Source organism: Indicator indicator, chromosome 1 (assembly GCF_027791375.1).
Source record: "Indicator indicator isolate 239-I01 chromosome 1, UM_Iind_1.1, whole genome shotgun sequence".
Taxonomy (NCBI): Eukaryota; Metazoa; Chordata; class Aves; order Piciformes; family Indicatoridae; genus Indicator; species Indicator indicator.
The window spans coordinates 26,204,692-26,232,476 of NC_072010.1; the positions used below are offsets into that span (position 1 = coordinate 26,204,692).

The window sequence follows — 27,785 nt, forward strand, 5'->3', positions numbered from 1 at the left end:
GCAATGTGTTTGTGACTTTTTAAAAACACTGTGAGAAAATTTTAACTTTAGAGAAGTAAGCTTCCCTTTTATATGAGTAATAAGAGGAAAGTATAAATTTCATAATTTTTTTTATTGTTTTAGAATAAATTTTGGAAGTTGTCTTTTTTTACTTAAATGAAATTCTGAGTGATTTTATAATAGTTTTCTTCCAAATTATCACAGCTGAAGCAGAAATCTACAAAGTGTAATGTTTCTGTGAAAGCTACCTTTAGGAGAATGGTTAAATAAAATGCTATAATGCTGTGTTGAGGTTCTAATAAACCAGAAATATGTATACTCTGTGTAAATGCCCATTTTATTAAGTATTACAAATGGAACTGGTGAATCACTTTTAGTTTCTCCATTCTAAGACAATGCTTTTGCTAATTCAGTTTAGGTTTTACATATATATTAAATGACTCACATTTCCCCCCATTTAAAAGTACTCTAGTTATTGTAAGGGTAATTCTCATCCACGTTAATCTTTGAAAGCAACTTTCTTGGAATAACCAGGTCATGACTGGTTGCCTGTACATGACAGGATGCTGTACATTTCTGAACATGAGACAAAGGAACCAGTAACTTCTCAACTAGATCATTACATACCATTACATGACAGAACATGTCCTCAAGCCATTTTCCAAGACTCTGCATTGTTATTAGCAGCAAACGATAGGGAAGCAACCTTTTGTGGCCATCATCATGTCAGCTTCTGTAAACTATGAGGTTGCCCTAAACTGAATTTCCCATTTAGCCTGTATAATATCCTCCCACAACAGCTACTTCCTGTGGAAGTATAATGCAGGTTTAGAGAGAGCTGCTGTAGAACATAGTGTTTGTTTAATTTTATTTTAATTTTTAAAGCTTATGTTTGCAACCCCTAAGCAATAGTGTGTTTGGTATTGTTTTGGCCAGAAACAGGCAAGGAATTTTAGGGTACTATAAAAGATATGTGCGTATAAAAGCAACATAGCCAGAATAAAGCCCTAATATGGGTTGTCAAGATTTAAGCTGATCATTTACTCAGAGGGTTAACATGTGCTAAAATTACATACTGCAGTTCCTAGCTCCACTGATGAAAACATTCATTGCTTCTATCTTTAAATAAAAAAAGCAAAATAGCCTTAACCCTTTGAGGATCAAATTAGCAGCAAGTTACAATCTAAACAGAGAACAAGTATTTCAATCAATTAGGAAACGATTCTTACAAAGATTCTGCGAGCACCCTTTTGTGTTCCACCATCCCAGCGTTTACTGCTGGATAGATCAGCTGTGATTACTTCACACAGTTCTGAAGGATTTTCAGGGTCTCAAAGGGTTAAAGCCAAGACTTTTGAGTAAAAGTGTTTTATTAAAAGGGTGAATTAGGTGAGCGAACAGTCTCGGATGAACTTGGTGAATAGTCTTCCGATTCGGAGTTGAGTTCAGGTGGAGCTTGCTGTGGCTTATAACGTCCCCTCACATCCTGGTTGCATCTTCGTCGGAAAACCTGCCTCTCCTTATCAAGAGCGGTGGTCTGGCAGGGGCATAAAATAAGAATAAATGAAATTAGGCTGTGTGTGCAATGCAGTCTAATGAAAACCATGACTTTTTATGTGGCCTGCAAATACCATGGGTAAGAAATGTTCAGACCAAAATTAAACCTGCTCTGTCTCAGTCAAGTCTGAAGAGTCGAGCCCACAACATAGCTAAATGCTTTAAAAAGTGCACTTCCCAAACCGTAAGAGGTAGCATGACATCACCAAGTAGATACAGTACCATATATATGGATGCCATATGTTCTACTTCTGGATGCTATTAATTTCACCCCTTAATAGATTCAAATTTCAAGCCAAATACCAACTGACCTTCCTCCCTCCCTCCTCCTCCCCTCCTACCGTCCCCCCAAAGTATAAATCTGTTCCTACAGGCAAGGCAGAGATGCACGCTTGTCTTTGATTTGACCTAATGAAGGCTGATACACACTCACCCATGTTCAACTTAGTGCAATCGGCTAACAAAGATGGATTGTGATGAAGTTGTCAGACAAGGGAGAAAAACAAACACTGAAGGGAGCTAGCCCAGCTCTTTGACACCTCCTCATGCTGCAAAATGGATGTTCTTAGGGAGAACACTGAAGAGCTCTGACGGAAAGACCCGTTTAGCCTGACCACCCTGTCTCTTCCTGTTAACCAGGGTCTATTGAATTAAATACTCTGCTAATTTTATCTAGGTCTATCTAGAATACAAAGGAATGGGAAAGAAAAATGTTTACTTGACGGGCTTTATTTTCTGATCAGTTTCTGCCACTATGGAGAATACAAGTCTTAATAAAATGGCTGTAATTTCCAGCCACATCCTTTCTTCTGCTTTTCTGGCACATTTACAAGGTGCAACTGCAATCCAGGTAAGGGCAGCCCAAGTCTGACTAATGATTTCAAGCATGAGACTGGGTTTTGCTGTTTTTCTTGATTACAGGGTATTAGCCTTTAGTCCCTGAAATCGCTGTAAAACTGCAATTTCAACAGGATGGCCTTGATTCAGCAAAAGCACTTTGACATACAGTTCACTACCTTCTGAAGCAGGGCTGCCTTCTTAAAGTACGGCCTGTGATTTTTTTTTTTTTTAAAGCAAAACTGGAAAAGTCAGGTGGCTGGTAAGATGACATACAAAATGCAAATATCTGATCATGGCTCTGGAGGCAACAATAAAGTGGAAAAATGAATTGGTTTAACTGCTAGCACTTGTAAAATTTGTCCCTAGTATGAAAATCTCCTTTTAAAAGAAAGTAGCCAAAAGGTTATTCTGCTTCAAAGGATTTACTCTTGTCTCTTGAGAGACACATGACTGATTTCTCTAGAAAATTTACCAGTTATAGTGTGAGCCTCAAAGGATAGCAGAGATGTATTTATTTATAGCCAACATATTTTTGAGAACAAAATGAAAACTAAATCCATCACACTGATGCAGAGTAGTAACATTAAAGGAACCCATGCTCTAAAATAACACAATCAGCATTCAATAGGGATGTAACAGAGACAGAAAGATGGGCAAGAGCACAGAGTTACTATATCAAAAGAACTTAGGTTAAATTGCTGATTTATTATTTTTGCATTTCAAACCCACATAGCACTACTTTAAAGGAGTAAAATAATTAAGTCCTATAATTTCATCCCCATATTTTATATAATAATTGCTATAAATTACAACACTTCCCATCTGGTGAGAATTTCTTTGTTTACTGCTAATCTATGGGTTAAGCAATCTAATTAGTATTTTCGATGCCTTCTATGTTTCTTAGCCTTGGACCAATTCAGTTTTTGATTATTTTTTAATGTGAAACAGAAGAATACCTATATCTTTTACACACAGTGAATATACTGCATACAGTATGTAATTCTGTGTGAAAATTGAAAAGAATGGCATATATTACCATTCTATAAAATACAGATTTCCATTTAAAAGAATTTTTACGCTTAGAGGAAATAAGCATATATTTAAGGTTTAAACCAGATTACATCATCCTGTGGTAAGAGATAATCTCCTCTCAGAAAGTGAAATATTTCTGGTTGAGTAAATAAAAATATTTATATTAAATACAAAATTTATTTTTAAACCTGCTATATGAGAATGGTAAATGTATATGTAAAAAAAAAAAAAAAAGTGAAGATATTTAAAATTAGATAAGTTACTCAGAAGAAAATACTCCTGAATAAAAGATTAATTTTTACATTGAGCCTAGGACATTGCTGGGTTTTTTTTAAGACAAAATTCTAAAATTGCAAAACTAGATAATTAACTATCTGGACATCTTTGATGATGTCTTTATAAAATAAGCCCCAAGGTATTAGATTTCTGCTATTATGAGGAAGCTCTGGGGGGCTTTTGTTTAAACATATTTATTTGTTTAAATATACATGAAAGCACTTCCTGTCTCTGTTTAAAAAAATTAAGAAAAAGTCTCTTTTGACCTCACCTAATCCAGCACCTTTTTCTGTAGTTTGTAGAACTAAGTATTTCTGGCTTCTTAACTCTTCAGAAACTTCGTGGGATATTTTGAGACTATGTTTTTCTTCATAATTTTATCCAAAGTCTCCCTTTAATTTGATTTAATTGATCTTTGTCAAGACACCTTGGTGGACTCAGGGGCATTATTGTGATTACTGTCCTGGATTGAGAGACATTCAGAGCCTTTCTCACCCAAAGAGCTTATCAAAGAAAAATGTATGAAGTTACAGAGACCCAAAGAAAGGAGTATTTTTATAGTGAAAGAAAAAAACACAGGTCATACTCTAATGTGTTTAACATGTCAGAACTACAAAATGGGTCACTTCTGGCCACAGATGGAGCGCTCACAAGTCCTACAGAATTTACAAGAGCACTTGGCTTATTCTGCCCAATGTTGCAATGACATTTCAGGCTGCTAGGGTCTCATACGCAGCCGGATGGTGTTGCCACTCTGCATCCTGCACAAATGCTATTTTTCATTTAATGAGGCCATAGTTATATTTTACCTCTACAGAATTTCAAAACACGATAGAATAATGCTTTGGAAGGCAGGGGAGAGGGTAAGATACATTTAGAATGTTGACTGTATATGTCTCACAAGTGCAGTTTTCACCTGCTGTATCCTCTAGCGCACGTGGGCATATCAAAAATCAGCTTTTTCATTATTATTACTGTTTTTGCAACAAAGGCCTCTTAGACACATTGCCTTGGTTTAATAGATGTATTATTTCATCTGCTATTCAGCTGGGTGGTTCGCTGGTGCATGAACCAGTCCATTATGGATTTTCAGGCATTTCTACTTTAAGCTACTCTTTCAATAAATAATAAGAGGATCTGAAGTGCACTTATGCTTCACAGGGCTGCAAATCCCAGCTTTTCATTATCACATTTTGACATTTTTTTTTTCCCAGCTTGAGGTGAGAGAGTAAGAACCTTGAGCACTATATGATAGCAATGGTAACTAAAATGTAAGGAAAGCATTTTTACTTAAGATATGTGGCTGTCCTCCTACAATCCATGTGAGGAAATGTAGAGCTTCTTATCCAGCAGCAGATAAGTGGATTGCCTCTAATAGTTCGGTGCTGATGAGTCTGAAGCACTTCATTAAGCACTAATGTATTTTGCATCAACATTTAGTAATCCTGACACTCAGTACCAAATGGCTAACAAGCCATTTTTGGAAATGCATTTAATTCAAAGTAATGGGCCATTATTTTAAAATCATAATTTCTGTCACCTATATACTAAGGTGCAGCTAGCATTTTCCCAACATTTTACCACAGGGACTGTCTTTATCTCAGTTTCTGCCTCTTGATGTTGCAGGACTCCTGAGTCATAAAAATTTGTTCGTTATTGGGAAAAACGCTGAACTCTGTGTTTATGAACAGGAATTCAAAAAGTCCAACTGCTTTGATACCTGTGTTGGATTTGCAGTAGGAAGTGCCTTATTTTAGCTGTGTGGTGATATTTTCTGTCAGGTCAGTAATTATTGGATTGAAGTAACTCCATTTTATGAATGTGAGTAGTATTGGTTCTCTTTTCACTTGTCTTAATCTACTGCTGGCCACCAAATATAGATATATACTCGTTTCATTAATAAAAGAACATTACTGCACATTTTGCCTCCTAGCCTATCCATTATTCATACCAGCCAGGAGACTGAACTGGGGATGCAGCTGTTCTCGCATTAATCTAAGAAACCCTCCACTCGTTTTCATTCCACAGGAGCGTATTTACAATTTGTTTGTAATTTTTGTGATGCACTGTTTAGTGTGTGAAATTACATGGAGATATATAGTGAAACCCTGGTATTTTTCTTCCAGTTCATTCTTTTATATACACATATGTGTATGCACATATTTAAATGTTCACACCTAGATAATTTAATCTTATTTCCTTCAGCTTCTGCCTCCTGACCTCGATACACTGAGATATGCAACGGCAGGTTTTCTGACTATAAAGATGATCATTAAATAATGCTTGTGGCATGAGCCTGGCAGCACTTCAGACTGATCTTTAAAATTCTTTTTTCCATGGGTGTCTGAGGTTAAATATACCCATATATATATATATATAAATGTAAAGATATATATATATATGTGTGTGTGTGTGTGTGTGATTGATTCATGAGTCAAGACACTTTTTGGAGAGGACTTCAAACTTAGCAATGCACCTCAGTCCAGGAGTGACGGACAAATGTTACTTCTAGCCCCTCAGGCACAAGCTGTAACTAAGTCAAGTTACACGGCAATTTGGAGACGTGCAAATGACCACATCGAGGGGACAAATTAATCGAGTGGATTTGAACCTAGACCTCCAAATACAACAGGCCAGTGCTTTAGCACACCATGTAACTTCAGACATGAAATTTAGCTAAAATGAAAGCAAAAAAAAAAAAAAAAAAAGAAAAATAAGAAAAAAAGAAAAAGAAAAAAAGAAAAAGAAAAAATAAAACCAAATGAATTTCATGTATGCTTTGTACTGTATTGGTGAGTGAATACAAAGAGGAGTATTCTACACATACAACTGCTGAATTCATATTGCTATATTTAAGTTTGTGTTTACTCTTTGACATCCCCTGATTTTAGAGACACAATTCCTCAGCTGGTTTCAATCACACATGGAAAAGCTTTAGCGCCAAGTTGTTTGCATGGATGAATTTTATTTATAGTTTGTAAATCAGTTGTGGTTGTTTTAGTCAAAGAATAGGAGAAGAGATTTAAAATTAGTTTAGATGTTTTCTTGTTTTTACCAATATTCAGTTCACAGGGGGGGTTACAATATAAAAAAGGCACTTCACAGGCAGCAAGCCTGAATCCCTACTTCCTTGTCCCACTGTCAAGATGTCTGGTCATAACTTTATGACTTGAAAGTGTGTTGTATCTGCTTGGGGCAGGTGTAAGTAACAGATGCAAAGTAATTGGAACTAGGAATAAAACACAGATGATGGAACTGTGGATATTGAGATGAGCTATTCAGATATTTGTTTAACTCTGACAGTGAGAACTGTGTTTCAAAATTCTAGTATTTTATTAAATCAGTATTGGCTAGATTGATGATTTCGTTAAGTATCCAATGTAACTCATCTCCTTGCTATTGTCATTATGTAAATAAGATCATTGATGACTTTCCCATACATTTCCTGGGTTTTATTTTGCCCCTTTAGCTTTTATATAGTGTCTGTGGTTATACAGAAAATAACATAATAACGATTTATACTGGTGCTTCCTTGATACTCTGAATCAGTCCAGAAATAGCAGAAAATTCAGGACATTCTATCAGCAGCAGATCAAAATAATATTAATATTCAGATATAAACTAGCACCAGTAAGGAAATTCAGGGTCAAGGAAAACATTGGCAAGTTATGCAAAGAAGTGCCTTCAAAATGTGCTGCCATTGTGCAGAACAGTTAAAGCAGATGAAGAAGGCTATTGCAATGCTTGGGGCTAAAGAGAAGGCTTGAAATATTCCCACTTTTAATAGTGTGGCTTAGTTACAAGAAAGCCAAAACCTGGAATCACACAGTCAAAAGCCTCAGTTAAATATATCTTGTTCCTTGTAAAAAAGCAAATCTATCAATTATGTTATTTCTGAAGGACAAGGCAGGTGCCACTTGATTTTTTTTTTTTTTGTGATCGCTGTTGCTTAATTCCAACAGAGTGAAATTATGAAAGATGATTGCATTTGCTTTAATCTTTTCACAAAGAGATCTATCGGAGAATGGGCTGTCTTTGGGGAACAACAAAAAAAAAAAAAAAAAAAAAGAAAAAAAAAAGAAAAGAAAAGAAAAGAAAACCCAAGCACAGTATCTCTACTCAGAGACAGGTGATCTCTGCTATCTTCCACTGGAGTTGAGATTGGTAATCTGGGATGAATGAATATGTGACTGCATCACGGCCATTACCCACCTGCACCAAGTCTGGCTTCCTTGGCTATCAAGAACAAAAATGTTTCACCAGCCTTGGGGCAGCACAGACTGTGGGGGTTTAACTGGAACCTCCAGGACTTTGGCCTTTTCTGCACTTCTGGCAGGGCTGATTCCTGACAGCGTTATAGGGCTGTTTTTAAGATATATATCAGTCTGGGGTGCAAATGAAGAAGAGGAAATAGTGCCCTTTAAAAAGATATTTTAGAAGACTGCTGGAAACCAGGGATGAAAACGATCAAAAGGAACGAACTAAGGAACACCAAAAAAGGGAGCATTACATTTTCCTTGGGACTTAATTTCATTTTTTGCTGTACATGTGAATTCAGGTTAATTTTCATGGACCAATGAAAAATTAACTGTTTTGTAGACGGGAATTGACAAACCTCTACACATTCACATTTATGCTACTAAGAAGTAAATAGTTGCTACAATGAAATGAATTTATTTAGAGAAAAATGCTGGTCACTACAGCAGTTGCTTGTTTCTCAGAGATGAAAGAGGACCAAACACTGGGCAGTGCTTGTTCAGAGGTACCCCCTGTTAGAGTATTTCCTAATTAAGCATCTACACCTAGGAGCCCTGCTCTCCCAATCTGCTTTTCCACACTAGGTGCCCTGTTTAGAAAGCACTAATTATAAACACTGTTGTTACTGCCCCCAGCTGGAAAACAGAGCAGTTTATGTATGAATAAGAGAGATTATCGCCCATCTGCTCCAGCCCATTATTCAGGGATGTGTCATTTTGCATGCTGATGGCAGCCATTACTAGTGTTACTAGTGTTTTAGTCAAATAGCCTTTTTCTTTCTTTCCTTTTTTTTTTTTTTTAATAGCACTTATTTATTTACTAACCAAATTGAAGAATTAACACCTTCCCCCCCACCTACCTTCTCAATATGGTTTGTTTCAAAATCTGAGCTATGCAGTTAAACTGAGTCAAGGCCAATCTGAAAGGAGAGGTGCCGGGATTTATCAGAGGTTCCTGTTTCTGGTGGTCTGCTCCTTCTGAAGTGGGGTTTTAAAAGAGCCAAACATCACGTATAGAAAATGGAAAGATAGGGGGGTTTTTTGGTCTTATTTTTTTTTTCTCTTTGTTTGCGGGTTTTTTGTTTGCTCGCTTTTGTAAAATAAAAAAAGTGAAGCAGAGTAGGAGTAAAAAAAAAGCAGATATCAGTAAACTGATCACAGAGCATTTAAAATCCAGGAAGATAAATAAAGCTCATGTGAGCTTTTCCCCATTTGACAGAGGAGGCATTGAATTTGCAACTATTCTGACAAAGTTCTGCTTGACACAAAATGCCATCTTTCCTTTGTAAGCAAAAAAGAACAAGTTCTCTAATACTGGCAAACTCACAGTCAGCTAAAGCTGGGCGCTCAAGCCCCATTCCCCCCTTCTTCAAAACCAAAAAAGCACAGATGCTGTGCTGCCGTCTCTCATCTGTGTTACAGGGCTGGAACCTGTGAAGCATGATGCCAAGTGACAAGATAGAAGGAGCAGATTTTTCTGTGTCCTCTCAGGTCATGATAGGCTTATAGCCACCGACACAAGTGGAATTACAGATACCGCTGCACATGCGAGCACTTGGAGTGAAAGTCTTTCCCAAACACTGATGGATGGGAACTACTTTTCTACTTTTTGCTTGAAAAATAGGATTTTTTTTTGTTTATTGTTTCCCCAGAACATCCATATCAGTATCTACTTAACCCTCAGTGTGTGCTCAGGGAACTGCTGGGCTTTATGGAAACCGTGCTCTAGCCAGATCCATGCACTCAGTGAAATGATCCAGGGTGGGAGTTTCACTTTACTGGAAATACTCGCAGTGACCGTCTCTGCTGTTTTGCTAAGGTGGTTAATTTGCTGATTTTTTCCCCAAATACCTCACAGATGAGTTTTTGAAGGCTTCAATCAGTGCAGTGTTAGAAAGTGCTGATCTGCTGAGAAACTCTGACAAATTTCTCCAGCTATCAAAATGCAGGTCTTGTGAATGTCATGAGCAACAAGAAGGAAAAAAGCCAGCAAATAACCACTCGACGGAAATTCCAGGGTTCTGGATTGATTGAGGAGGTACACGGCCCTCGAGTGGGCTATCAGACCTGGATCACTCCTTGGCCCCGCTCCAGAACAACCTCGTCCCACCCAGAGCCCCATTTCATCATACAGGTTAAGCCAGCTAACGACAACCCTGGCACAGTTACACAATGAAGAAAAAGATATTCAAAAGACTCATGCAATATTAAAAAAAAAACAACAAAAACAAAAACCAAACCAAAATAAATAGGTATCAAAAGGGTTTTTAAAAGAAAAGAGAAAGAATGCATTGTTAGAAACACAAGCTTACCCGCACATACAATGCATTATATTTCATTGAACTTGGGAGAGTTTCTACGGCCCGCGTTATGTAAATGCATTGTGCAATCTAAGGTAAGGATTGTGTTTAGTGGGTTTAAAATGACAGTATATAGTTCCACATCTCGCATGGGAAAAGAGGAAAATATATGCTGAGAGCCTGTTGCTGCTCCGTGTGTTTCAGAACAGGAGCGCGGGGGAAGCAGATGCCTTAACAAGCAATCGGGAGGGGGAGGGTGCGTACTTCAGCATATCTGGTAGATTGTCTATATACACTGTCCTTTTAACTACAGAGGAACTGATACTGAGCATGTGCAATGAAGAGAAAGCTGGCAATGTGAGTGTGAGGGATGGGTGAAGAAAGGGAATGAGGGGGTGTGGTATCTCAATCAAGATTAAAACGAAACTGATAAAGCAGCATATGGACCGGATAACAAATCAAAAAGCATGTTTATCCACTGAAGGAACTGGTTAATGGAGACTGCCAGCACGTTGCCATGGAAACACTGACTGTTGGTGCTGCACCATCTCATACCTTATCCAATACATTCCTGGTTGCTGGTAGTAGTCCAAAGACCCTGATCTCTTGATGGTAAACCCGTGGTCCAGCTGAGCAGAGAGAAACGGGGCAACTCAGTGGATCAACATTAGGCTACAGAATTCAGACTCCAGAGCAAGCTGTTCCTTATTTAGTGCATATTTACTGTTTTCACTTTCAGAAGGCACTTATCTAACATCCTATGGCCAAGTATCAGAGACAAAAAAAAAAAAAAAATAAATAAAAAGAAGAAATAAAAGGATACTAACTCTAGATTCGGGTTTGCTAAATTATAAGTCAATTTAATTGAACTAAAATGGAGTTTGTGAAATAGGTTACTTAATGCATAATGCATTCATTTAAAAGTCTGACAAATATCTTGTTATTTCCAAAGACTGAAGTGCCCTTTTAAGTTGCACATACCAGAAATGGAAAATTATCTTTTGCAATTAAACTGAGTTTTAATAATTATTTTTTTCAAAAAAGCAGTGCAACCATCGTAAGGAGCAGGCTAGACAGGCTACACAAGGCTTAAATTAGACTGCTTCATAATCATGGAATGTGTAAAGATGAAAAGAATTAGGTTTTGATACCCCATCAATCATGGTAATTCATTTCTAGAAATGCGTTAACCTTGGAGAGTAGGACTACTCAGAGCCATGAATATCATTGTTTATCATTTCAGCTTACACCTCATGCTCAAAAAGATAACAGTACAAATCTACGTGGTTTAAAATTGCACCAATTAAAGTCAAAATGGAAATGAAGTTAACATTGTGTCCAGGAAAGTGTGCTCGTGATGTTACTTAAAGAATACAGATCTTTTAAGTTTAGTTTATCATTAGCAGAATCATGTGCACAAGAACAAAGAAAATGTGTTGCTTTCTCTAACTGTCCTGTGCTGCACTAACAGACGGTGGAGACATCATTTAGCTAATTTAAATGAAATTTTAGGGGGAAATATCTGGAGGAAGACGCTGCCTGCTTCAAAATTGTTAGTTGTGGTATTTTTTACATTTTGCCCCATGAAGAAAAAAGGCCATTTTGTGCTTCAATAGGAGCGTGGCATATATTTCCAATAACAATGACAGTTTCTTATTCTAAATTCAGTAGAGCAGTTCAACACATTTCCAGTTACCAACCAATTCAAAGGTAGCAAGGAGCTACCTGCAAATTTCAATTTTTCTTGATGAGTCCCCTGCAAGTGTAGAATTTAATAATTTATTCCATTTGGGTAAAACAATGTCGCTTTCATGTCATTTCGAATTATTTAAAGGACGCTTCCTATTTAAAACCAGAAGAACCTTGCACCTAAGAGTTAATGCTCTGTTGTCTTCACTACCTCGGTCTGCTATTGCCATCTACTGGCTTCCCTGTGCGCTGCACACAAAATACGCAAACAAGGTGTCGGATTAAAAGGCAGATCGAAAATACTGCCCTAAAAATAGAACCGCTAAAAACTAATACGGAGAAAATCAGGAGAGTTGCTTCCTAACGCGATTTGAAACAATTTCATTGACGTGCCATGAGAAACCGGCTGTGGACAATGAGCCCAGGACAACCCAGACCAGAGGTGGGAAATGATAGCTGAGGCACGGGTTTAGTTTTAAGTCAAATAAAACTCACAGACTAAACTCGGCTTCTCTTTTTCATCACCCAAGAAACCCCATCGCTAAAAACGCCCCTTGGATTTTGTAATTCTACTCTAAAATCGGCAGAAGGCAGGGCAAGGACCCACCCACTGCCCCAAGCCACTGTGCCCAACACAGAGAGGACAGCACAAGAGGCAGCAAGCTGCACCAACTTTCTGATCAGCTTTTCTCTTTTGCTGTCCTGCTTGATTCCTCTGAGTCTCCAGCTGGAATTTAATCCCACTGTCAAGACAGAGACCTCATACAGCCTTCAGAGAAGATTCTTGTTAGTCTGTTCCTCTGTCTTAACAATGGTGAAAATACAAGCACAAAAGTGACAACATACATAAGACTTCGGACAAGAACACAAATTCAATGATGCTCAGTCCATAGAATGAATTACAGCACACCTCTGGAAAGCAGAATAATTAAAAAAAAATATTTTGGCTCTTTGATCACTTTAGCCATTGTCACTAAAGCTCAGTGCGTACAGCCACAGGGTATTGTTTCATGGCCACAGAGAACAAGAAAAAAGTTAAAAAAAAAAAATATCCTTGAAGACTTGAAGGAAAATATCTATCCTCAAATTTAAAAAAGACTACTTAGTAAAGGTCTGGGTTTATGTTTTTACTGCAGTATCTTTTATAAACTCTATCACAGAACAAGAAACCCGATCCTGCAAATATTTTGGCACACGCTTAACAGTGAGGCAGCCATTCTGACACAGAGTGGAGGGGCACTACCCCAGCTATTGTCTCTGTAGCAGAGATCAGGAGTCAGTGCCTATGAGAAAATTCTAAGAACAGGGCAAGTAAAATGATCTTTCTCCTGCCTACTCTCCCACCAGCAAGCAGTGTTTTTAGAGACTTGCTAATTCTCTTGCTGTTTCAAAAGCTAGGTCTCCAATTAAAATTTTTGCTGGCAGGGAGATGTTGGTTTAAGGGAATTTTTTCCCAACTGACACAGTTATGCTGGCACAACTTTTAATGATGTATTCATGTATTAACAGAAAAGTTTCTTTGCCTGTACAGTTAATTTTGTTTGAGGAATATTTTTTTTTTTGCTACATCAGCAAAGGGACTACTTTGCTAGGCACACACATGTTCATTATGGTAGTTTGTCCAAACTGACTTCAAATATGGACAAACCTCAAGTCTGGACACTTGCATGAGAACTTGTAGGATGTCTCTGCCTTGAAAGGTCAGAAACAATTTTTACTGTGGATTATCACATCAACATAGCAGATGTACATCTGAACCAAGGCAGTCCACACAATGTATTTGCACATCTCTGAAGGAAGCAGTGGCCACAGTAAACATATGTAAAATACATGTGGCTTCAAACCTCCTCACAGTCAAGCTGACCATAAACACATTTTTAGGAACTTAGTTTTCATATTGATTAGTTTTAATTGGTGCATATGATAAATACTCCTTGAGATCTTTGAGGTGTGTTACATCTCACAACTGAAGAAAACAGGCATATAATGTCATACCAGTGTGAAGACAACTTAAGAACTAAATTCTACAGATTAGCTATCTCTGGTACAAAAAAGGAGTCATGAAACTCAAAATATTAACCTTTTACACTACTAAGTAAGCTATATAATTATATGCACATATGAACACCTTTTCACAAACACACACACAAACACAGATGTGTCATATAATATATAGAAGGCATCCCTATATATTATATACACAAGCACTCTCTCAAAAAGTTAACAGTAAACATACAGGCACAGTAAAACAGTGTTTTTGTAGAAAATGTACTTAGTGCACATCTTTAGTGCCGAACAATATGTTACAGCATCTGCACATACTTTGAAAATTCTAAACGTAGAGCATTCTTTGGTAACAAGATTTACTTCTGTGATATTTGAGACTGCAGTTACAGGAAGAATCTCAAACATAGAACTCTGATGACATGCACGTCAAAGGTGTACTAAGTATGCTTTCAAATGCAGAAACAACAAGGAAAGGTTTTGTTGTTTTGGTTTGGGTTTTATTTTACTTATTAAATTAGCTTTGTAGGAAATAAATGCAATTTATTCTTAAAATAAAAATTATCTAACTTTATGGAATATTACCATGACACTAAAGAGGCCTATACTTCCTCATGCCTTCCATTTTTTTTTTTTAGAAAACAATTGACACAGGCTAATCAAACCACCTTCTGAATTCTTTAAAAATATTCTAAACATTTCTACTTTATAGGGCAAGTTGCAGGGTTAACTGTGCCAGACTATGATGTTCACCCACAGAGATGACCACTAAAAGGAATCTGTTAGGTGTCAAAATGCTAAAAACTAAATAAAAGCCATTAGGATATAATTAAACATATACTTTTCTTCCCCCCGATGTATAATGTTTTGCAGTGGAAAGATTCACTATGGTGCCTTTTTCCTTACTCAAGTGTCAAACTGCTGTAAAGAATTTCTTGGCAGAGCAACTGGGGCAAAAAATAAAACAGGAGGGTGGGGAGATTAAAAAGAGGGTGAGGGATGGATGAGGACAGAGGCATAATTTCTTGCTTTTAAGTTTGAAGTCGTTAGCATGGAGGATCTGAGCAGTAATTCTCATGGACAAGCGTGCTGGCAGTCCATTCAAAAGGAACACGGTTTCGGCTAGTCTATACAGAACATACCTGCATTTCGGATGAGCAATGGGTATGTGATGTTTTAGTTGTGGAGAGTTGTTGCAGTATTATTGCTTAAAAATGAAAATAAATAAATGCTGGCTATGTTAGCTGATGACTGAGAAAACCTAGGAAAAGCATGAGGAACAACTTGCTTCCATGTTGAGGACATTCAGGGTTGGAAAGAGTAAAGAAAAAACATGAGAGAGGCACAGCTTGAAATTTTAAGTACTTATACCAAATAACTTTGAGAGAGTATCCGTTTTGCTGCACAAACAGTTCACACCTGTGAGCCAGATTGCATGTGCTGAGCTGAGTTTACTTCATGCTGACTTAACTCACCACTGGAGGGGCTGAGCTGAGAAACATGAAAGCGGAAACAGTACAAGAAAGTGTACATGTGCAGTCACACCACCTGCAATTTATGGAAGCTAGGAATGGACACTGAGTAATCTGATATGGGAATGGTTATGTTTCATGTGTCAATTATTTTTAGTGACTATTTGGAGCATTAACATTACCATGAGTAATAAAGAGAAGCTTACAAACACAGGCAGATGTAGCCAAAATGTGAAGGATGTGCATGTTATTATTCAATGGCATTAGCATGAATAATCTCATAGTACATTGAATATATTCTGTGTGCATGTATACCTAATACACATGCTCATCTCTGGGGAAAAATACAAATGTATGTGATGTATGCTACACTGAGGATGCCATTGAAAACTCAGTAAAACTTGGTCAGAAGTTTGGTTTCAGAAGATCCAACACATTCTAACCTGGAATACCTAGACTGAAACTGCAACATGACAGACAACAAAAAGGAGCTCACCTAAGTCCTTCTACCTAAAGGGAAGCAGCTTGCATGTGATGGTACAGTAAAATGCTGCTGCTCAGCTAAATCTGAAGTGGCTAGACTTGTATCTACCAGTAAGGTAGCAGTGAGGCACCAGAGCTCTCTTCAGTGACTTCAGAGAAGTGAATCTTAGGTTGCCAGATAGATTCTCTGTTACAACTCTACAGTAATTTCTATCTTAAAATGCTGATGTTCTTCTGCTACAAACTCTGTGTGGCCTCAATCCATGTGATTCTGCTGCCAAGTGAAATGTAATGATCTTGTAGTTCCAACTGTTGAAACTACATTGGACTTAGGTCCACTGGTCTTCTGGTAAAATGTGGAAGTCATTGTGGGGATGTATCCTAAGGCTGTTAAATATCAATGTTACTCACAAGGAGAATCAATGGAGAAGTTGTGCAGAATACCAGTCTAACTATGTTTATATTAATTAAATCCTAGAATTATCTAAAGATTAACCCTCTCTGGTTTCTTACAGTGACATGTCCAAAATTCACACTGTCTTGTGAGCACACAAATTGAAGTGTTTCAGCTGTGTATTTCAGATGCTTACTGCTATGACAGAAACTCCAGCTGCTGTGCTGTTTGGTTTAGGGCCTGTGTTGAAATGCTTCTTTATCTTCCCAGCTACTGACAGCTGATGTTCATTCTCTGGAAGGCCATCATCCTGCAGAGAAATAAAGCAAAATAAAACTTCAGAGAGAAAATGTGAAATAAAGGTGATTCTGATAGTGGCTGTCAATATGGAAAACTTTACAAGCATTTTGTAATGAAATATGGGGCAGTCATTGCCTCCAGTCAATGTGGCTAAGGTATTTGTAAGAAAACATCATATTACATCACAAACCAGCCTCTCTCTTCCTCTTTACTGAATATCTTCCTTTCAAATTCTAGATAATGCTAATTAATAATAATTATTAAAAATTTTATTATTCTTTCTACTATGTCTTAACTACCACTGCCCAGTTATTTTTAGGTCCATTGATACTTCAAAGCTTGATAAACTCAGATCTGTTTATAATTCTGTTTACTCATTGCATAGACTTGAAGACAATGATCTCGACAGTAGGAAGCACTCAAGAGATCACAGAAACCAGAAGATGTATTCTGGTAGGATGCAAAACAGGATCTCCAAAAGCCCTGAGAGACACCAGCAAGGTCCTTGTCTCATAGTGAAGTTTACAAGCTTGGGGACTGTGGGATCGAGTGAATGTTCCCACCACAGCTTAGTGAGTCCCACGGTGAGGAAACACAGACAAGAGAGGAGCTGAGATATGACCTGCCTGAGACCCTCAGGACAGCTGAGCATGAGACCTCACCAACACCAGAATGCATCATGGCATGTGACTGCAGGCCAGGTTAGGCGCAAGCTCACAGCTTTCTGAGGTGTTCCTTGCAGGCTATGACTGAACCATGCCAAAACCATAGTTAAACAAAGCCACCTCTGCAAATCATATCTCTGACTGACTGATAACAAGGGTCTGCAATTTCTGCCCTCAGTCCCAAGGTGCACAAGCCTTGGATGCTGTGGGGAAAGAACAGACAGAGGTACAGACCGCCTGGGAAAGCAGAGAGGGGCTGGAGCTGGCTGTGGGTGGCCTCTTCTTCTCTGCTGAAAAACACATGTTCTCAGCTTGTGCTAACCTGAGGTAAAAGTAGGCACATAACTGCATGGCCAAGCAGAGGCCGACACACGTTCTGGTGTCGTACACACCAAGCAAGCCAGCTGTGCCCAAGCTCCAGACCAGAAGGCATGCAGCTGGGCTGGGAGGTGCCTCCTTCCAGCTGAGATATTCTGCTTTGCAGAGCAAACCTGTCTATCCGCACCTTGGCACAGGCACCCTCAATGCTGAAGCATAAACCTAGCAGAAAGAAAAGAGTTTGCAGTTTTGCACGTCAGTGGGTTAAAGTCAAGCCCAAGGGAAGAAAGGATAATTTTTAGAAATGGAAGTAAGTTCCTTGTGCCTGGAAAAAAAGTGCAAAAAGCCACTGCTCAGTGGGACTTCCCCACTAGTAGAATATGCAGGACTTCAGGCAACAATCTGCAGAATAGGCAACACACTGCAGAACAGGCAGAATAAGCTGGATATCAGGTCACAGGCCATCTGGAATAGTCATCTCAAGCTGGTACTGCATATTTTGTGTTGCTATCAAGAGTTGAAAAAGTTCTTAAATTCCACTTAAGTGAAATCTTAGCAGAATACAGGCAAATAAAAAATAAGAGACAAGGTCAGAATACAGAGAGAGATGACAGACCCTTCCCCTCCCCCCTCCCTCTCAGATTTGCACTTAAAGAGTTACAGTGGCTGCAGTAAATCACGAGTTCAGTGAGCATATGGGAATTTTAGGGGGGTTGGTTGGGGTTTGTTATTTATTTATCTTGGGGAGTTTGTGTTTAGAGATCCCTCACTCACCCCTTGTCTCAGCTGGCAAAATATGGTCAAGTGCACACAGCTGCAAAACACAAAACACAACAATACAGCCCAGTAGCTGATTATTGTCTAGCACCAGGGAGTCTTGGCTTGGTGGTATATGACCCCCTAAAAATAACCTGCTTTCTGCTGACCTTGCCTTTCCCAGAAGAAAGCAAGTCTGTAAAATGAACTCTTCTTCACTAGGGAGGTGGTGGTGTGGAATCATTCTCTTGGCTTTCTTGACATGAAAACCTGCCAAATGTTCATGTCATTTTGACAAAAGAGTAAATTATGGAGAAGACAATAGTTACCAAGACTGTGGTAGTATTTTATTGGTGAAGCACCACACCCATAGTTCCAGTGGCAATGCTCCAGAGACACATACTTTGGGCTTCAGCTTTCATACAAAATATCTTCCAACTCAATTTAAGATGCTGCATAGGGATATATGGGAATTACTCCGTATTTATTAAAATTTCTTACTACTTTTTGTGTTTAGTAGTTATTATTTTTTTTTTTTAAGTCCCATGTGCTTTATTAACATGCTAATATATAGTAGCTGGCTCCTCGAATCACTTCAGTCAACAATAAAATAAATTGATAGTGAGGGTGAGAGATGACAGCTGTTTAGCTACATACAAAGGAAGCTGCTCTGCAGTTTAAAAAGGCAAGAAGTGAAAAAAACAATGCATCAGATTCACCAGAATCAGCACAGTAAGTTATAGACCTGTAGAAGAGGCTAAACACTGCTGACAAGAATTTCATCAGGTTGTTGCAATGGGAAGGATGTCAGTCGCCAAAGAGGTTAACTCTTCCTTTCCCTATTGTATTTTTTTGTTATAGAAACTACTTTTTGAAGCAGGTTAAGATCACAGAATTTCATCTCAGCTTTCACAGCCAGAACAAGATCTTTTAAAGATGACTAGTGCTTTTGGTGTTCAACTCTGGGAACTTTAAAGGGTCATGAGCTTCAGAAAATATTGACTGCTAATGCTCTGAAACAAGTGCTCTCCTGAGCCTGCCTCAGTAATTGAGTAGTTTGAAAACTCTGTTCCAGAATTTGAGTTTTCTCCTGGATAATGTAAACTACTTGGGATCTTAAGATACCTTCACAAAGTATCTTTCATGGTCTATTTGCAAAAAGTAAAAAAAAAAAAAAAAAAAAGGAAAAAAAAGGCAGAAGGTCTCAGCATCATTTGAGTAATTAATAAACATTGCTTTCATATTTGCATCATTCCCTGTGACAGGAGACATTACTACTCAAAGCAAAAGAAGTGTTAAAAACATGGAACAAAGTTCAGGATTCTCAGACTCCTACTGCCCTAAAGCACTCAGATCCATTTCACAAGCCAGTCACAAAAGCTTTACTTTCCAGGCCTAAAAGCATCAGATGAATAGGTCATTATATAAATAGTTGCAGGAAATTAGAGCAAATAGAACTGCTGAAAAAGCTTTTGGACTCTGTTTCCTTTAAGGATTACATGAAAATTTTCCTTTGGGCAGTGTCCTAGGGTGTAACCAAAAGAAGTGCAGCTGCCAAATAAGAAATGTCTTTTTAAATTAACTTCCTTACCAATGTTCAGTTTATTATTATTTACTGCTTGGTCATTCATTTATTTTGCACACAAATTTCCAAGGAAGACATGCTTAAGGAAACATGTAAAAGTTCCAGTTTTCCTGATTCTTTTTAGGCTGATGTGTGCCATCTTCTTCCTCCAGCAACAATCCTCCTCCACCACACTTTATATTGATTACTTTAACAGAGAAGGATTTACAGAATGCAATGCATCCCTTTCAGCATTCTTTGCTCAGTGGTGCATCAGGAAATATTTACTACTTTTACAACAAAAAGAGAGCATGTTTGTCCTGTAACTTGTATAGTACATTTCAGGTTATCAATAGCATCAACGTTTAAAATGCCAGGCCTCAAGCTTCCGTCCTCTTCTATAACTCTCTGATTTTGCAAAGAATTTCAGCAGGTAAAAGAAAGACTGGAGGTCCCTGTAGGAGAGGTATAAACTGATGGATTTGTTTCCAGGTCTAAGTGTACCTCATAGGACAGACAAATCCAAATAAACGAAATGGAGGGGGGCAAGGAACTGCTGCTGAATTTCATTTAGAATTCAAGATCTCCATTTGTGGTAGTGGCACGGAGCCAACATCTTTTCAGATTCTGTTTTTTGAATTGAAAACAGCTGGGTCATTATTGACATAGGAACTGCTTTACTGGCCTGACTCTGACCATAACAGGTTTTGCAGTTTCCAAGAAGATTCCAGCTATTTTTATAGCAAAAACTGAAACTGAAATGAGGGTTGGCTCCTATTGAAACTGCCAAAGCACATTCCAGGAATCTCAGCAATTTACCAAGTAATCACATAGTAAGCAGCTATAAAGTAGAATGGTTATTTACAATCTACAAAATGGTTTTATACAGTGTAAGCAGTTGCAACACTTCCATCAAAGGTTTGATCAAAGAGAGAAGAAATTTTTCAAACTGTTGAAGAAAACACATGCCTAGTTTTCAAGCCAGCTGTCCTAGCCAGAGTTTCAGCTGCAACTTTACCACGCTACAAATAGGTTCAAAACCAGAATAAGAAAAGGGAAAGTGAAGTCTACCATTTGTTGCCACTGACAAGTATTTAAACAGGTTATTTGGGGAAATGGAGTGTTAGGTGAAAACTCCCTGTGCCGTTTCTTCTCAAAAAGGCAGTGTTTTACTGGAAGTTGCAGATAATTGCTGAAGTAATTATGACACATAGATCATACAACCTCTTATAAACAGTATTAATTCCCTGTCCTGAGGTACAGGTACAGAGAGACTGTGTGACAGACTTGCAGGTGGTCAAGAAAATGATGGTATGGGGATGTGAGGTCAGATTTGACACCAGTGTATCATTCTGCCTCTGTACACAAGCAAGATGTCTCTGCTAGGCTGTCTACTGCACACTTCCCAGACCCACTTCAGGGAAGTGTTCTTTATCATGAAAGCATCTAAGCACCTGTTTCAACCCAGACATGTTCTTATTTCTCCTGAAGTGAACTAGGATTCTAGTGCCATTTAGTTAATTTTATGTCTAATGTTAAGTATTTCCATGTGTGATGCCTTGAAATAGGAGCAATATTTGGAATATGCTCAATCAGTTTCCTGAATCAATCTCAGTGCAGCCCTTTCTCTTTCCAGAAAAAAATATCTGGAGGATACATAAGAGAATTCAAAAGAGGTTTTGATCTGCACTTTGAACTATCATTAGTATATTGCTGAAGTTGAAATATTGGTTCATCTCAGCTACTAAAAGCAGCAACTGGACACAAAAGAAGAAATTACAGAACTGTCATGGAATATTTGTTTCACTTATTTATGGACAGAACTAGTACAGGCCTTGATTACAAAGGGTTATAATCAGCATAAAGCTACAAGAAGCACAGCAGAGCAAGACCATATGGTGTCTTGTTTCCAACAGTGCATGATGGACACTCTTTATGAAATAATATATCTAATGAAGACATTTAAGTTCAAGTAGGTCTTGAACTTTCCTTGGTATATCCTCCAGTTTCTGACAACCAAATACTTAAGAACTTAGTGAGCCAAGAGTGTTATTCAGACCCTCATATTTAATAGATACCAATGGGCTCATCCTCCAAAAATGTATCAAACTCCCTTTCAAATTGTTTATACTTGGCCTTTACAGCATCCTCTAACAAAGAGCTTCACATTTTAACTTACTGCATGAAACCCCATGAATGTGCCAGGGTGCTTCGGTAACCAGAGCTTAGGTTTGGTTCACGGAGTTCTGGAATGTTAAAAGTCTTTAGCGTCTGGCCCCTTTGCCCACCCTCCCCATCAACAGGCACTAGTGAGGGGGAAGCAGACCCTCATGCCTTCATGTCACCTACACACCATCACCATCACATTACTGACAAAAAAAATGTACCTCTTCTTAATACATCTTGCTAAAAGGGTTTTCTAAAATACACTATGGTGTAACTGAAGGAAAAAAAACAACACACACACCCCAAAAAAAAAAAACTACCCCAAAAGGTGTGCAGGGGTAGCTTTAACAATTCCAATGTATTTTTCAGAATAGGAGGAAGATTAACGACCACATCCTTATGTGGTGTAAACAAGTGATGTTTCAGCAACTTCAACAGCAGTTGAAACACAGTGCAGGCTGACACTGCAGGTGACCTGGCCTCACTGAGGCTTCTGATCAGTCACTTCCACATCTTCCTCAGCAGCACACCAGAAATCCCAACCTGTCCTCCTTCCATGTAGATAGAGAGACATTTCAGTCACCAAAAATCATTATAAACTGTGACAGAACACTGTGTCCAAGGACAGCACCTGGTACCAAGGAAAATTAGTATTTCAGCTGCTTGAATGTCATCTTAAAAAAATTAGAAGATTTTCATCAGACATTGTTCTGGATCCTTGCACTCCTTAAACACTGCAGAACTACTTTGAACAGTAATATTTACAATTAAAAAACCCCAGTTTAAACAATAAGGGAGCCTGTAAGACTAAAACATATACTTGGAAAACATTTAATTGATCACCACTATTCTGGGATATATGGAAGACACTTCCATAAAAAAAAAAAAATAACATTTGACATTACTGTGTATTTGAATTTTTAGAATAGTGCTTTAGTGAGAAAAAGATTTTGTTTACAGCAGTTGAGGGACAAAATAGTATTCCATGGGTGACTGCACAGTGAAACTTCCAACAAACAAAACATTATTTCTTCCTCCTTTTAGTATTTTTTCTCTGCTCATCCTTATTGTATTTCTTTTCTCAGTCTTCTCTTCTGAGTTTGAATCTGGATTTTCTCCAATTTTTCTTTCTTGTAATCCAAACATTTTAAGACATACTCAATAGTTTGGAATAATTTTAAAATACTAAGTAGTGTTCCTTGTCTTAACGTTAATTAAGGAGAAATGACTTTATTCTCTGCCAGATTTACCTGTATGCTACCTCACTGATTACCACTTTTATGGCAAATGTCCAGGTGCCTAGAGAGAAGCCAGGATACATAAAACAACTATTTTATGGTAACTCTGATTAAATGGATATGTCTGCACATTAATATATGTGTATTTTAATGTCAGAAGCTAAATATGATTCTAAAGGTTTCCCTGTTTCATGCTGGATCAACTAAGCTTAAAACTGTGGACTGTAGTTCAATAACTCTTAAAAACGATTGCCAGATTTTAGAATAATCTAATTTTAGGAGAGCAAAATGTGTCACTGAACACATACACACACACAGAGAAATTTTTAGAGATAGAAATTTGTCAAGTGTGGTTGCGATTTGCTGAAAACCTGACCCAAAATATTTCAGAGAAAATGTAGCTGAGCATGCACAAAATTGTGAATACTCCACCCACAAGTATGGGTGATGTACAAAACCAGCATGTAAACCAGCTTATTTCCAGTTAAATCTGTGTCATTTTAAGAATGTGCTGGCTCCAAAAGGGCATAGAAAGGACTTTACAGAAAAGAGCTCAAAGTGCCAAACTACAAGCAGCATCTACAAGCCTGAAAAAAGTACTTACGTTAACCCATGGGTGCTCAAGAACTTGCAATGCTGAGAATCGCAGATCTACATCTACTTGAAGCATCATTGTGATAAGCTCCTGAGAAATGGAACACTGAGTCAAATTTAAAGAACATTTCAAGAGAACAAACCAACATTTAATTTGCTAAAGCTCACTTCAACTGATTATGTAAGGGTGCTCAAAGAGACAGTGAACTACCAATTGCAGAAATATGTTAAGATTACTAAAAGAAAAGAACAATGAAACGCTGAACTTTGAGCTGAACATTTAAATCGATGTCTAACAGTACCTTGGAAAACTAGTAGACAGCTCTGAGCTACAGAGGCTCTGTAGCCACTGTTTAAGTGAAAAGCTTTTAAGCATAATGTACAAATCAGATGGTTGCATGAAATTAGATTAGTTTCCCATTACAAAAAAGTCAAGCCCTCTGTAGGAAAAAAGTCAGTAAATAGAGAATTTTACTTTAACTGTTGTACAAATAACATAGAAGATATTAAAAAAAAATACTTAAAACATTTTCATCATCTGATTTCCTCTGCTTTTACCTAGTTTTCAACTAGCATGCAAATAAACACATATTTAATTTCACCAGTGAGCGGAGTGCACAGAAAATAGGATGGTAGTATGGCAGTAAATGAAGGGGTAACACCAAAGAACAAAGTTAATAATTCTTAATCACAAGAAAGAGTGAAATGAATAGGCTTGTGCTAAACCCCAGAAATTTTACACAAAACTGCTTAGAAGGAGTTTCAAAGGAGAACATCATTGGCAAAGGACTTTCAGAGCTCCTTAATGAGGCTACGAAATAAAGCCTGCTACAACACAACAATGGGATTTAGAGGAGTTCTTCCAACTCTGTGACTGTTAACCTTACTAGTTAACCTCATTAGTTAAGAAGCTGAAAGTCCCGATCACCCTCTACATATCTGTAAAAGTAGGAGGTAATTCTCCAGAGAATGGAGATTTAGGATACTTTCCAAATTTGTGTTTGTTTGTTTTTAAATTAATGAAACACTTTCACACTGAAATAAACAGGAAAACAGTTTTGCCTGGATTTGCCTTACAGGCTGCAGAAGTAAAGTGTTAGAAATTAAGCACTTATCTACAGGATGACCACATGAACAGTTTTATGGTTTCGTCTGGTTTGGTTTGGTTTGGTTTGCTTTTGGTGTTCTGTTTTACATACACATCTGTATTATTTCTCTCTATATATATTCTTATACACATAACTATAGTGCATGCCAGATCCCTAGAAAATCTGTGAGTTAAACTATTAATCCGGTGCACTAATGAGAGTTAAAAACTTATATCTGCCCTGCAAGTATAATGAATTCTGTCAGGATCTGTATCTGAAGAAAACTGTGCCTGACTTAGCACACCTCAAGCTCTTCCTCTTTTGTGTCATGTGCCAAGAGCCCATGGTCTGTGAACTGGTGGCCAGAACTAGTCTGTATTTCATACCACACTGACAACAATAAGGACTTACAGGCAATGCCAGGCCTGGTTCTTTGGCAGAAGGAAGCAACAGACATATCATCTAATGGGATTAATAAGGAGAAAACAGCCACTCTATAATGTTATTATACAATATTTAAATGCTCCAGGTTGGTACCTGGTCCACATCATAAGCACATATAAAGCACAGTTCCAGAGAGCTTCCAAGATAAGAAGTGTAGGTCAAGCAAAGTTGCTTCAAATTTTTCTTCATCAGTGAGGGCTGCTGGTGTCACTGTTGTGTGAGACAGAATATAGAGACAGGGTCCATTTCAGAACCACCTGGAGTCTAACAGACAGACAGTGGTCAAACAACAAGATATTTGGTGACCCTGAGGAATTTATAGGTGTAGCTAGAGATGTATGAGACATGTCAACTCGAGCTCTGTGAGAGAACAACATGCATTAGATACCAGAACTTGGAATAATGCAGGAAAAGATAGTATAACTATAAAACACACCTTTGCGGAGTCAGAAACGTTGTCCCAGTATGGAGATGGAAAATCCATCTGTCCCATCAAAATCTGATCAAAAAGCACTTCTTGATCATCTCCACTTCTGTAAAGTAAAGACCAAGCAAAAACAAACAAACAAAAACCACACAAAAAGTTATTCCCAGAGCTGGTTTCTCTAGGCTTCTGGAAACTGCTTTTAGTTGGTAATCCCTTTGAACGCTCTTGGAAGCTGTTGATTCCCCTCAAGCATGCAACCATGGGTGTGAATGGTGAGATTGCAAAACAGAATTCATTTGGTACATTGTTTCTGAGGTAACCTGCTTATCTTTGAGACCCTCCACAACTTTGCAATTGCCTGGAGAGGGAGAAAAGATCTGACACGTCCTTATCAAGGGGCTTACATTTTAATTACCTTTTACTGACCACAAAACATGTTGTATTTGGTCCATGATAGAAGATGCTTATTTCATTGTGTATTTTAAACATCAGGTAAAGGCACCCAGAACCCATAATGGAAGCTCTTGTTTTGTAATGCAAGGAAGTTTAAACTAAAATAAACAAACATGAGGCAGAAATTTTACAGTAAAACCATAGACATTTATAGGGTCTATGTAAATCACTATGCAGAGCACAGGAAAAAACAAACCCCACAAGCAGAGAACTTTTTCCAGAAGGAATAGCTGTGCTTAATGCAAAAGCAGCACAGGGACCAATTCATAGAACAAGGATGGTTGATTAGATCAGTCCATACCCACGGAACGGAGGAAAACCACAGAGCAGGATGTAAGTAATCACACCCGCTGCCCAGATGTCCACCTTCAAGCCATATCTAGAAGTGTGAAAGACATGGTTAGAGACATCTGATTTCTATGAACTACTGTAGAACAGAGGAAACATTTTCAACATTATTCATAACTTCTTATATATTCTCATCTGAACTTTCTCTATGTCCTCTCTACCCATCCTAATTTGACTTTCAGTCTTTTTCACATTTGCATCTTAAAACTCTACACAAGATCAGAATGTATCAGGAATACACAGAAGACATTGTGCTCTATTCTTTAGTTAAATATTGATGGCCACCAACATGAAGCCTGCAAAAGTGAGACAGGCTGCTCAAGCCAGCATGGGGCTAATCAGAAGAAGAGAACAGTGCGTGACAACAAAATGAAATCAAGTGAACAGCAGTCTCTGGACAGCTTAAGAATTTTATGGTATCTGCAAATGGCTACTTAGTAAATCAGTGTTAAGCTGACAAGTTTGAGGCCTGATATAACTCCAAAGTTGTTCCTGCTCTGCCCTTTTTGGACAAGATAGCACCCAGAGGTACCTTTCAACTACATTGCTCTATGACCCATGATTTTGTGTCATACCCAAGCAAAGGGATAATAAAATCTTAATTGCAAGAATTCCTGTCTGGTACACTGGTGAGAACATGCTCCACTGTGTATACATCAATGAATCAACACTAGAAGTGATTTACCCAGTTTCAGCAATGATTTCTGGAGCTACGTATGTTGGGGTCCCACAGACAGTATACAGAGGTCCATCCACAATTGTTGCTAGGCCAAAGTCTCCTAGCTTCAGGGACTTGCTTCCATCTTGGTGTTCATACACCTAAATCAGGAGGAAAATTCAAAGGTTTAACACAATAACAGCAAGGTAACTAGTCTATAATTTAATAATTGCCTGAAACAGTCCTTCAAATTTAGTCTTTTTTCTTCTGCTCACCTACAACATAAATTCACAGACAACTTGGACAACTTCCCTTGAATGCATTCAAGGTGTTTGGGAAAGACTTGCTATCTGGCTAACAAAGAACATATTACTTGCTAGAAGCTTTAGCTTTACCCCAGAAGTAAAGGTCTGATCATCAAGTGGTGACATTCTTATGTTAACTCTACTGACAGCCAGTTCTC

At 38.0% G+C, this 27,785-nt stretch overlaps 1 protein-coding gene across 2 annotated transcripts in view; it reads right to left on the reverse strand.

The window, feature by feature from the left end:
* Window positions 1-1,372: 1,372 nt before the first annotated feature.
* The window catches only part of DCLK1 (doublecortin like kinase 1), a 247,403-nt gene continuing 220,990 nt past the window's right edge, over window positions 1,373-27,785 (reverse strand). Inside the window, exons 11-17 of one of the 2 annotated variants that reach the window (XM_054399454.1) lie at window positions 27,350-27,483; window positions 26,618-26,695; window positions 25,873-25,969; window positions 23,915-23,995; window positions 16,500-16,613; window positions 10,817-10,890; window positions 1,480-1,537 (exon numbers count right to left, since the gene is read on the reverse strand). In XM_054399454.1, the coding sequence (XP_054255429.1) occupies window positions 1,480-1,537; window positions 10,817-10,890; window positions 16,500-16,613; window positions 23,915-23,995; window positions 25,873-25,969; window positions 26,618-26,695; window positions 27,350-27,483 (636 nt within the window). Of the gene's footprint in view, window positions 1,538-10,816; window positions 10,891-16,499; window positions 16,614-23,914; window positions 23,996-25,872; window positions 25,970-26,617; window positions 26,696-27,349; window positions 27,484-27,785 lie in introns of both variants that reach the window. The other variant, XM_054399446.1, reaches the window with a different exon arrangement.